The sequence below is a fragment of the Danio rerio genome, chromosome 21, assembly GCF_052040795.2.
Source record: "Danio rerio strain M-AB ecotype USA chromosome 21, GRCz13ab, whole genome shotgun sequence".
NCBI classification, from domain to species: domain Eukaryota; kingdom Metazoa; phylum Chordata; class Actinopteri; order Cypriniformes; family Danionidae; genus Danio; species Danio rerio.
In genome coordinates, this window is record NC_141041.1 from 12,592,182 (window position 1) to 12,605,625 (window position 13,444).

Sequence of the window (13,444 nt, forward strand, 5' to 3'; positions counted from 1 at the left end):
TGTCCAGAAGCGCCGTCAACATCTATGGGCTCAGAGCCATCCAGGATGAACCATCACACACTGGAAACATGTACTGTGGTCAGATAAATCAGTATTTCAGGTATTTTTGGGAGAACTGGATGCAGTGGACTCTTGACTAAAGAAGAAAATGATAATCCAGACTGTTACAAGCAACAAGTCCAAAAGCCAGGGGCTGTCATGGTATGGGGTTGTGTCAGTGCCCTTGCACCTCTGTGGTGGCAACATTAATGCTAAAAAGTACATAAACATGTTGGAGCACAATATGCTGCCTTATTTTCCATGAACACCCATGCATATTTCAACAAAACAATGCAAAAACACATTCTGCACACATTACAAAGTCCTGGCTGCGGAGGAAGAGATACCGGTAACTGAATGGCCTGTCTGTGAATGGCCTGAATGTGTTGCACATTTTGAAATGCAAAATGTGACAACCAAGACCCCATACTGTTGCCCACATTGAGACTTGTTTGCAGGAAGAATAGGGCAAAATTACACCTGAAACACTTCATCACTTTAGACCCTAAACGCCTAAGTGTTGTGAAAATAATGGCAACATTACAAATTGGTAAATGCTCTACTGTTCCAATTTTTTTTAATGTTGAGGAAAACATGAAATAATGTTTAATAAAGTTGTTTAATAATTTGTATAGTAAAAATAATTTACATTACATTTTTTACAGAATGTTTGATAAAATAAATGCCACTTTCTTTCAAAAAAGACCTCTAGAAAAAAAACAATTAAAAGTCTCAGCTACCACAAATAATTGTATTTTATTTTATTTTATTTTAATTATTTGATGAAAATACTTTAATTTATACAGAAACATTTTTAAATATAAATCAGTAAGTGTGAAATGTTGGCATAGGATGAACTGATTTGATTTCTTTAAAAAGTGCTTTGGCTGACAAAAGTCTGTGTGGCCTTATCCTGCAAGGTGTCACAAATGTTTTTATCTATCAATAACACTCCTCTGCAATGGAAAAAAGTCTGTCTGTGTCATTGAACTTGAACAACCTTACAAAGAGCCTTACTTTAATGTACCATGAGAGTTTACCATAACCGCACACATGTTGCTCAGTTGCTGTGTACTTTTGGAGTAAGATGCAGCCTTGAGAGTGAGATATGATCTGACCTGTTTATAAAAGCGTACAAAAATCCCTATAGTGCTACAATCGCAGCCACTGTCTGATGATGATGGCGATGCTGGGAGTTTTCATCTCTGCCGTCCTGTTCCTGGGCACAGCACACGGAGCTTCTGTAAGTCATGAAGATAATATATTTATTAAATCCAAACAATTTTAAGAGAAAACATTTGAATAATGTGTGTTAGTGAAAAAGAATGAACTGATTATTGTCAATAATGTTAGACTTTGAAATATTTCATGCTCATGTTATTAAAACAATCAAAATCTCATTCATTAACTATAGGTAGTAATACTAACTGAATTAATGTAAAATCAGTTTTTGAGATGTTAGTTTTTTTATATATAACTAAAGAAACAATACCTAATTTGATACAAAAATTTAGGCAAATTAAATAGAAGTTTTTGAAAAATTAGTTGTATATCTGTGATATAATATTTATATATCAAATATAATTTTGTTAAAACACAATAATATAATATTCTGTCATATTTTGTCATTACTATGCTTAACAGTTTATGTGTGTTTTATATATATATATATATATATATATATATATATATATATATATATATATATATATATATGATTTACATATTATATTATTTATATAGTTTATTTATAGTGTAATTATGAAGTTATTATGAAGCATTATTAAAGAACTAATAGCTCAGTCTATGAATTAAATTATATATATGTTATCTTTAAAAACTGTTAACTGTTAAAAAAGCCATTGAGGGGACTCATTAAGGGGATCATTTTAATGATTTTGTAGTCCCCTGTAAAAATTTACCTTTACTTCCAAAACATTTCAGTTCTAAAGGAAAACAAAATGTGATTAAACACAGGGATTTTTAGGAGAAAACAAAAAAGGGATGAAACATTTTCTCCAATCTGATATTTCAATATTATATATTCAATCTTATATTTTATATAAGATACTTAGTATAAGATACTTGTATACTAGGTAACTTATTGTTCTCATAAAAGCTTATTTCCACTATAGAACAAAACATTAAAGTGCTGCATGTAAGACTCTTCTAAAGCACAAAAATACCAAATATTTGTAGATATTTAAGAAACATGCTAAGCGAACATACTTGTTTATGTGAAAAAAGATGCTACAGTTAGTTACACTCTTTTAAAAATGTGCAATTAGTGTCAGAATATTGGTCTTTGTTTTGATCTGTAACTCTGCGCACTGCCAGTTAAACCTTATATATTTCAGCACCCCAGATTGCCTTGGCTGAAAACACAGCGAATTACATTGCAAATCTATTCATTGTATAGCAGTCTCCGAAAGGAAACTTATATAGTTTCAGACTTATCTAAATCTACACAAGGTGGTTTTCAATAAGTAAATGTTGGTGTCCTCAATCTGGCAACCTGTGTGTGTTGAGGGGTCAGAGGAAGGGCCAAGTGGGAAAAAACCTCTCCAGTATTTTGAATCAGACTGCAATACATAGTTAAACCACTAGGAATCAATCCAACATTTTAGACCAACACTAAATTTGTTATTTTACTGATGGTATAATGGATTTATGTGACTCTTTACCACAAAACCAGCCAAGTGTATTTTTTTTTTTTTTACTGAGATTTTTACAGAGTGAATAAATTATCTTCCAGTTGATGTATGGTTTGTAGTAGTTAAATGGGAGGTTAGGTTAAAGTTTAAATTATTTTGATTTAAGACATGTGAAAGACAATGTTGGAGAGAGGCTGTTTGTTATGGTTTAAGCTGCATTTCTATCAGTGTTGTTAGCAATATTGTCTGAACTGATGGAGTTGTGAATGCTGAAAAGTACAGATAGGTTTTAATCCATAATGCCATTCCTTCTGGAAAGGACTTCAGTGGTAATAGTTTTCATTTTTAGCATGATAATGATCCACTAATTGCAGTGAAATCCTATTTGAAGGATGAAAACAGCTGATTAAACACAGACAGTCATATAATGGTCTCCAAAGGGTCCAGACCTGAATATTATAGAGGCTGCATGACATTACATACACTGAAAAAGAAAGATAAGACACTCTAAACCTCAACCTACTCTGTAAGTCTGACTTCAACTGACCTGTGAATGTTGCAGTTGGGAGCTGTGCTCACTGAAGGAGGGATGGTGCAGGGAAAGAGTCGTAGCGTTGGTCTCTTTCGTTACATGGACACATTTAAGGGAATCCCCTTCGCCGCTCCACCCAAAAGATTTGAGAAGCCAGTTGCTCACCCAGGCTGGGAAGGTACATTATATCTGTCTTTTGTCTTCTGCATTATGTCTGAGTCATTTTAAGCTTAACATAAAAAAAAACAAGTGAGTGTATTGTACCTGGATGACTCTACTGTATCTCCACAGGTGTCCTGAAAACAACTGACTACAGAAAGAGGTGTCTGCAGCTCAATCTTCTTGCTACTGATGTTATCGGCAGTGAAGACTGTCTTTATCTAAACATCTGGGTCCCTCAGGGTAGAACCGGTAAAGCAAACTTGTTCTAAATTACAAGACAATTAAACTGTTAAGCATAGTGCATTTGGCTCATTTTTGACTTATATTAGAGTAAAAAAAAAATCAAAATATATATATATATATATATATATATATTTTTTTTTTTTGAATGTCCACTTTTGAAAGAGATTATTTTGACAGTTTTTATTTTGTTTTTAAAATGATAAGTTTTTTCCCACTATGATGATAATTGTTCACCTTCTCTGCAGTTTCCTCCAACTTGCCTGTTATGGTGTTCATCTATGGCGGTGCTTTCCTGCTTGGCGGTGGTCAGGGAGCAAACTTCTTGGACAACTACCTGTATGATGGAGAGGAGATGGCAGACAGAGGAAATGTCATTGTGGTGACGTTCAACTACCGTGTCGGAGCCTTGGGATTCATGAGCACCGGAGATGATGGCATTCCTGGTAAAAAAAAAAATATGCATATAGTATTTGTGACCAGATCCAGCAAAATGAATCACAGTGACCCAAATTTCTATTTGGTTAATTGAATTTACATTTTACTCTCATTTACATTGCTATGAATAGGACTGTAGAATTTAAAATTATATCCTGTTCAAATTCATACCTTGAACGGTTTTGAAGATATGCCCATTTGAATTATGGTTGCCTGCCTTTTATTTTCAATTGAAAACCTGAGATAAATCACAAAAAAAAAAAAAAAAAAGAACAAAAAAACAATTGACCATTTTTTGCTGATATCCTTCAAAATCAATTGCATTGAAAGGGATAAACTTTATTTTACAGCTTAATGTGCACATCAGCACATATTCAAGTGCTTTTAAACAAGGCTGAAGTTCAAATTATATTCAAGCATTTATTTGAATAAATATTTTTAAAAAGGCACTTAAATACAGTCACTCAATGATCTTGACAACAAAACTCTGTGAGATTATTTTTGAATGTCTGTTCTGAGAAATCAGCAAATGTTTTGTTCATTGTTTTTTTTAGATTATCAGCTTGTATCTTAAAACAGAACGGTGCAACTTCCGACTCAATTTGCCAGATTGGTTACATTTAATTTGAATAAATATCCTGCAATTATCTCCACAATAAATGAAAAATGTAGTTCTTTAGCAGACAGAGTAATAAGATGAGATGAGAAAAAAAAACATATGCAAATAATTACATACAATACTTTATATGCAAGGTTTTGCAAAGGACTTTTTATCCCACAATCACATTTTTTTTTTTTTTTTTTTACATTTTAATGTCTATATAATACAAATTCAGTGTTCTCTCAGTTTATATCTGATTTAAAAAAAAAATTCTCACAAGTTCTCACATTTCTGTGAAAAACATCAGAATAGCAAATAAAAGTGATTATTTTTCTGGGTTATAGGAAACTATGGTTTGTGGGATCAGCATGCTGCAATCTCCTGGGTTCACAGGAACATCAAGGCTTTCGGTGGAAATCCAGACAACATCACACTCTTTGGGGAATCAGCAGGGGCAGCCAGCGTCAACTTCCAGGTGCATTTAAAGAGCCCATATTATAAGTTTTTGAAAATTCCCCTCCATGTAGTGTGTAACACAGCTCTAAGTGAAGTGAAGTATCCAGCTAAGGCTTAAATCTGTAAGAATACAGTGTTTAAAACGGTTGATTCATCTATAAAAGAGTCGATTCATAGTGCTTCAAACGAGTCGCCTTGATACCGATTCATTAGGTGTTTCGCCATGACGTACGAACGAAACCAAGTTATTCACGTGCACGCGCAAACCTGGGAGATTTCAAACCTGAGGCCCCGCCCTCTGACGCAGAAACCCAGACACACACACACACACACACACAAACACACACACAAACATGCCGGTCGATTGAAGTCACGCTGCAGATGGATATTATATTGAGTCTCTACCCAAAGATGAAACATCAGCATTATAACCAAGCAGTTGGAAACTACTGGAAACTTCTGGAAACTGCATGCTACAAAGAATACTTCATCTGCGTTTGTTAAAGGAAGGATCAGTAAAGAGTAACTTACTGATGGACGTCAGGATGGGTTTCCATTTCTCAAGTGTAAGTACGTGCGGTTAAAGTTGTTGCCTCGTTGACTCTAGCTTGCAAATGTATTTGTATTTGTGATTTGTTACTTGTAACCGCGTGTACTGTATCCGGTTAACTGGCTATATTCTCTTATCGCGTGCAAAGTCACGTTAAAAACGCGACGCGTGCTGCTTTGATTATGGAGCTCCGTGGTAGAGTTCTGCGTGGTAGAGTTCTGCAAATTTCCGAATAAATCGCGGGAGCGGTCGGTAACGGGTTTAATTTGAAACGGGAGCGGGCTGTCTAGCAATATCACGGATATTGCTATGCGAATGAGAAAGAGAGAGTCTGCTTGGTGCTTGTGTGTGTGTGTTAGTGCGCACACGCGCGTATGAGAGAGAGAGAGAGAGCGAGAGCGAGCTTTGTGTGCTTGGTGCTGTGTGTGTGTTTATACAGACATCTTGGCTGTCTGGACTGTATAGCTGGGTGACTTTTGGTTGTGTTCTCCCCCGCTCTAGCGGGATCGGGAGCGGCGGGCAGAAAGCGGAGAGGGTTGTCAGGCTAAAACCTGGCGGGTGCGGGCGGAAGCGGGAGCGTTGTCGTCCGGAGGTGTGTGTGTGTGTGTTTTTGTGTGTGTGTGGCAGCTAAAATCCACGCCTACACTATCGAGCGTGTATGAACTGTGATTACTTTTTTATATTGCTGATTAGCTATTGGCCATTTCACTCTCTGACTGAAGGCAGTCGACCAATCGCAACAGGCTGTCATTGGTCCAATCAGCGCAGATTAGCTTCGCGCTAAGGAGGGGTTTGGGAACAAATGAATCACTGGACGATTCATACGGGAGTCGCTGGGATAATTAGGTAAAAATAAATGCAGATTATAAGACCATAAAAGTGTTTTTTGACCTTGCATGCATATTAGACTGTTGTTGGAGACCCTTACAACCAAAATATGACCCTATTTCATGTATAATATGGGCTCTTTAAAAAAACAAAATCATGTTTCATTTATGTTCAGCTTGCATGCTTCTATATTAATGGGACAATTCACCCAAAACTCATTATTTTTACTCATTCCCTCGCCACAAGCCAGTTTAAGTGTCTTATGTGTTAAACACATACTGTTAGAGGATATTTAGAAAAATGCTGAAAAAACCTGTAACTCACTTCCATATATTTGCATTTTCTACTATGGAAGTCAATGGGTACAGGTCTTTTGTGTTCAACAGAATACACTCAAACAGGTTTGAAACAACTTGGGGGTGAGTAAATTTAAATTTTTGGGTGAACTATCTCTTCAATATTATTACATGCAAGTAATTGTGTAGTCTTATTTGGCTAAATAATGTTTTCTCATTAAATCAAATGACAACCAAAAAGCATAAGAGGTCCTCAGTATCTAATATCAGTGTGCGTTTCATCCTGCACAGATTATTACACCTAAAAACAAGGGCATGATCCGAAGAGCCATCTCTCAGAGTGGTGTTGCTCTCTGTCCTTGGGCCATCAGCAGAAATCCAAGACAATTTGCTGAGGAGGTGAGATTTACCTTAACTAATGTCCCTTATTCAGACTTGATGTACACTGATGGCATTTCATATACAGAGATCAAATTCTATGGGGTTTGTTTACTCTCATTCTCACCCTCATTCTCTATTTTTTTTACTGTACAGTACACTTGCTAGTGTTTACTAAGTAAAGTCACCTGTTCTGCTTCACATTCTGGCCTTGGTCAGTTAATAATTAATATACACCAAAGCCTTGTTTATTTCAATGGTTATTAAAATTATTCTTTTTATCCGAAATTCTTTGCTGTGTGCTTCTAGATTGCAACCAAAGTAGGATGTCCCATTGATAGCGGGATGGCAGATTGTCTGAAAAGGGCAGATCCAAAGGCTGTAACTCTTGCTGGGAAATTGAAGTTAACATCATCTCCTGATGGTAAGAACATTTATATTACTCTCAATAACAAAAACACAAGAAAAAAATACATTCCTGTGTAAAAAATAAATAAATAAATAAATAAATAAATAAAATAAAAGTTAAATAAATCAAAATAAAAAGTTTTAGTCATTAGTATCAGTATGTTAGTTTTAAGGATATGTTTAAGCTATAGTGTGCTCCAAAACAGCGACAAAATTAGTATTAAGAAGATAAAAAGCTCCAAAGCTTGAAGTCTTTCGCTACACTGACTTCCTGACTGGCATCAAAAACAGGAGAAAAATTCCAACAAAAAGGCCGTCCACCTCCTCACTGCTTCCTGGAGAAAAAGCAAAAGAAAGAAATCATACTTTAAACAGTGGTACTGCTCTTAGCCACAGCAGAGCTAAAATGACGGTCTTCAACAGGTCAGACAATAATCTCAACAATTCAAAACAGCTCTAATTTAAACTGAAATCCGGTTAAAGCTCTGGAGAAACGTTCCTCTCTAGCCCCTTTCTCCACATCCAAGTGTTTAGCCTCTATTTTTATCCCCTCTCACTCCTCCATGGTAAGTGAACACAGTTGGAGGAAGCAACCAGCAACCTGCTAGAAACTGAGGAGGGGAGAAGTCAAGGCAAAAAAAGAAGAACAGGGAGTAAAAGGAGGAAAAACTTTAAAGAATACGCCTCACTTACGTAACACTTCCACCTGAATAAATCAATTATTTATTTGATGCCAGCTCATACTTCTAACCAATCAAATGCTCTCTAGTATCTGTAATGTCCCGCCTCCTTCAAGACGCTCATGCTATATTCGTTTGAGCTCAACCATGATTAAAATAAAATGCTGTTGGCTGTTTTTTTTAAAGGGGGAGAAGGGGGTATTCTATGTTCCACCTCATCTTCATGTTATAGTTTAAACTGCATTACAAATCCAACAAACTGCACATTTGAAAGCATTTCAAGGGACCTTTAAAAACACGTCTGAGAATTAAAGTATTGCTTCGAAAACAATATGAAGTAAAACAAGTCTAGTAGTTATTTTCAGGCTGTTGAGTTTTTGTTTGTTATATTAATTTTACGTCTTGTTTTGTATTTATTACACTGCAATTTTTGCACAGTATAATTATACACCTGAGGTTTGCATTTAAATTTTGTTGTACAATGACATAAGAATTCTATCTAGCTATTTTATCTATAGATTATTTTTATTAATGTTCTTTTTTTAAGTAAAAGCAGAAATACTCTAGCAATGCCATAATTATCAACCATGCCTCAACAAAAAACATGCAATGGAATAAAAATGTCAAATGTCAATAAAAAAAAGAAATGCTAAAATTAAAAAACTCAAATGCCAATAAAAATGTCAAATGTGACAATCTTTTCCAGCCCCTATTGTGCACAATCTGTATCTGTCCCCCGTCATCGATGGCGATTTCATCCCTGATGAGCCTGAAACTCTTTTCGGGAATGCTGCTGACATCGACTACATTGCTGGAGTCAACGACATGGACGCACACATCTTTGCCACCATTGACATTCCCTCAATCAACAACGCTCTGACAACCACCCCTGTGTAAGTGTGTTACATCTGGATTCATTTTGTGAATTTTTAAAGACCCTGTGAAATTAAAAACAGGATTTCTACACGCCATTAAGTAGTTTTTTTTTTGGCTAAAAACTAGACAATGCATATGCATATGACATAGGGAAAAAGTATTTAGAGTAATTAGGTGAACCATTCCCACATTTTAACATTAATAACACTAATTTATTACCCCATTTTAGTTAAATCGGGCACTGCATCATTTTAATTCATCTGTAGACATTTGACTAATTTTAGATAAACTGTTTATTTGTTACACATATTTACCATTTTTTATTCTATCACTTAATGTTAATCACACACTATCTTTACTTTAGATATAACTTTTACTTTGTTACTAAATGTCTTGCCTTATTTAGGTAAATTGATCTTAGGTAAGCTTTGCACTTCTCACTAAGTTGTCATATTATTTAAGATAAATTGTGTACTACCACCTTTTAGTTAAACAACGCACACTTTTTACTAAATTGTTTACTCAGTTTAAGTAAACCATATGCTATCATGATCACAATATGTTACTTTATTTTAAGTAACTCAAGCACTACCTAATTTTAGAATAACTATGTACATCCCCTTATTGAAAAATATTATAATTTATAGTAAATAGTAATACTGTAGTTTTTTAAAACCATAATATAGTAAAGCATTGAAAGGGATTCTAAAGAAGCTATATAACACAACAGTTATAGAAATATTAACAAATGACATAATACAGTAGTTTAATACTACAATATGCAGGAGCATTCATGGGCAAAGAGTTGTGAATACTATAATATGTACAGTATAATACACTTCACTGAAGTGTGGTTCAAAAACACTGTAGCATTTACTATTAATTACTATAGTATTTACTTTTATATACTATAGTAGGGGGGAAGGTTAAAATATCTTTTATTTGAATAAAATTTTTAAACAAAAAGTGGCAAGACATTTTGAGGGTGCCTAACTTTTTAAAAAATTTATAACAGGGAGGAGGTCCAGGCTCTCGCTACTGCCCTGTCCAGAGACAGAGGGCAGGATGCTGGAATTGCAACTTTCCAGGAGTACACCGTCAACTGGGGAGATAAACCAAATAAAGAGAAAGTCAAGCAGACAGTTGTGGAATTGGAGACAGACTACATGTTCCTGGTGCCAACTCAAGCAGCCCTGTACCTCCATACTGACAATGCCAAGTAAGTTCACTTCAACTTCTAATTTACTGGCTTCTAAAATGAAACCGAAAAATAAAAACATTAAAAAACGAAAGCATTTCTTCCCATTAGATCTGCCCGAACCTTCTCATACCTGTTCACTGAGAGTTCTCGTATTCCTGTCTTCCCTCTGTGGATGGGTGCCGATCATGCCGATGAACTTCAGTATGTGTTTGGAAAGCCTTTCGCCACTCCTTTGGGCTATTTCCCTCGCCATCGGGACGTCTCCAAATACATGATTGCCTACTGGAGCAACTTTGCTCAGACTGGGTGAGTAAACATTAAAATACTTACAATATTAATGTACTGTAATTCATACAATTGCATTTTAGATCAAAGCTAAAATAATTAGATGTAGATGCTGATATTTTTATGACCAAAGACTAACCAAAGATAACATTCTGATAGTTTTGAGTATCATATTTCATATATCTTTATTTTTTTGTGCATTTTTTGTTTGATAAATTCTAGTTTTCAGCTAAATGCTTTGGTATAGGCCCAAACCTTCAACAAATCAGTCATTTAGTAATATATATATATATATATATATATATATATATATATATATATATATATAGCAGACCGCTTCCACAAAATGCATACAGATAATAAATGGCTAGTTTTATGGTCAAAGCACTGTCGTTTGTGTTGTGGGAGGTAAAACCCAAAATGCAATGCAATATAACAATGATTGAGAAATGAAAAATAAACATTCATCATATTTCACTCAGTTTTTTTCCAAAAGGTTTTGATCAAGTAAACAAACCACATCAGTCCATTAAATGTTTCAGTTTTAGCTCAGCTTTAGCCACCCCTTGTGGCACCAAATGATAGTCAAAATATAAATTCTTACTTCACTCTTTCGTTCGCTCTCCTTCACAGGGATCCTAACAAAGGCGAGTCCAAGGTTCCCGTAACCTGGCCTGAGTTCTCCAACCCTGGCCATCAGTATCTGGACATCAACAATAAGATGAACAAGAACAATGTGAAGCAGATGTTGAGAACACGCTTGGTTTACTACTGGACCACCGTCTTTGCCAGTTACCCAACTGTCAGGAACTGAGCACTGACAGTCCAACTGTAAAATCATGCAGCCCAGAATTATTGAGTCTCATTAAGCATTTAATATGGTGCTAGGATTCATGTAATAAAATAAATGATGATCAAAACAAGTTTATTTTCATTATTAAAAAGACTATATGCAATAGTATCTGGGTGCAGCCTTTATGATGCAAGCTATGATTGCATCTCTCATGCACTGTCAAACACAATGAACTCAATGGAGCTAGTGAAATCACTGTGAGGGATAGGGTTAGGGGTGAGATTAGGTGAGCCCATTAAAAAGCATTGCATGCTGCTCAGATTGCATCTGCACCAGGTCTGCACCCAGACCTCTCTTGCTATAGACCATTTTGAGGGTTGTAATCAATAACAATGGTCTTAATTTACCTCTACTCCCCGTTTTACATTTTTAGTTTCTATAGCTTATGAGAATCAAAAAAGAGCCTCATATTGATAATGTTATGACAGCTGTTTTAATATGATTTTATTATTGAATTTCCTCTTGTCACAGTTCTGAAATAGTTTGATAACCAGCAGGAAATGTTCATAGGCCAATGACATGACCACATTGAAGTGGTCTGTATGTAGAATTCAGAAACTTTAGGAAGTAGCAAAACCACTGGTCATTAAGGGAAGTGCAGTTAGCAACGTATTGCTAAAATGACGTTATGATAGTTTGATGTAGACCATTTCATTCATAACTTAATGTTAAAACAGTTATCACAAGATTATTGATCAATATGTGGCTCTTTTTGGATTCATGGAAGCTATAGAAATTTTAAAAATGTCAAACAGGAAATACATAGGGACCATTGTTTTTGTTTACATCCCTCAAAATGGTCTATAAAGTATATTTAAGACTAAATTAACTAAATTGATCTGGCTATGTGAGAATATAAATGGATTTAGACCCTTATTATTGCATGATATGTTCACATTTTGTTACAGAATAGCTCTGTCTGCATTATAAAGACAATTATAAGAATTAGTTTCATGTATCGTATAACTACATTTACTCTCTCAGGAGAAAGAATAAACATTGCATTTACATTTTTCAAAAAAATAGAAAAAACACACCTTCACAAACAAAATCAGCCTCTCATAGACAATCTAGCAGGGAATATCTCTCTTTTTTGTATTTATTTACTTTTTGACAAAAGCTGTTAAATCATTGCCTACTGTACATATAAAAAATCAATTAAAATTAAAATACTAACTTAAACTAATTTTATTTTAAATAGCTAAACTTTGCAAATCTTTTTATTTCTTTATATTCTATATAACTTTAAATGTTCATTTCTAAGATTCTTGTAAGTTTCCATAATCTTCAACAACAGATTAACACAGTTTATTAATAATACTGAACATATAGAGGACACAGTACATACTACAGATTACATAAACCTACACAACCCCTGCAATTGCAGCATTAGGCAAACAAACATTGCCACAATTTTCTTTTAAGCATGAATTTATTGCATAAGACAGATAATGGGCCACATTCTAACTAAATATGGGGATATACAATAATATGTTTGAAAAGATAGAAAATCTAAGTTGATATTGTATAAAAGTAGACGAAGTAGCAGTAAAAGATTGGCAAATGCATGATGTGGACAAATTGTGAACCTTGGCATTGCTGGCAGCTAGCATGAGCCAGAGAGCATATAAGCAGAATAAAAAAGGAACAAAATAGGAAATAAGCTGAAACATTATGTAAAATGTAATATATAGGGCCAGACGGAATCTGCTGACATTTTTTGCTATTTCTGCGCAGAATTTTGTTAAAAATATGTGGATTTATGCAGAATGATTTTAAGAGTATCATAACTAAAACCTTAACATATGAAATGAAAAGTAATACCTTTTTAACTTGTATTTAATGTTAACAATGTAAATACAATTAGATCCACTTTATTTGGTAAACAAGTCTCATATAATATCTCTACTGAAAGACAGAAAATATTACTTTACAAACTGTATTGTTAATAAATCATATGAACATTT

At 34.6% G+C, this 13,444-nt stretch overlaps 1 protein-coding gene across 3 annotated transcripts; it reads left to right on the forward strand.

Moving 5' to 3' along the window:
- The first annotated feature begins 665 nt into the window (after positions 1-665).
- On the forward strand, positions 666-11,547 carry cel.1 (carboxyl ester lipase, tandem duplicate 1). Of its 3 annotated transcripts, XM_087299194.1 has the most exons (12): positions 666-871; positions 1,104-1,282; positions 3,256-3,403; positions 3,517-3,636; positions 3,876-4,073; positions 5,011-5,141; positions 7,088-7,195; positions 7,484-7,598; positions 8,969-9,155; positions 10,154-10,357; positions 10,448-10,645; positions 11,258-11,547. In XM_087299194.1, exons 2-12 carry the CDS (start codon positions 1,214-1,216, stop codon positions 11,436-11,438), a joined length of 1,659 nt encoding a protein of 552 aa, XP_087155320.1. In that variant the 5' UTR covers positions 666-871; positions 1,104-1,213; the 3' UTR covers positions 11,439-11,547.
- The last annotated feature ends 1,897 nt before the right edge of the window (positions 11,548-13,444 follow it).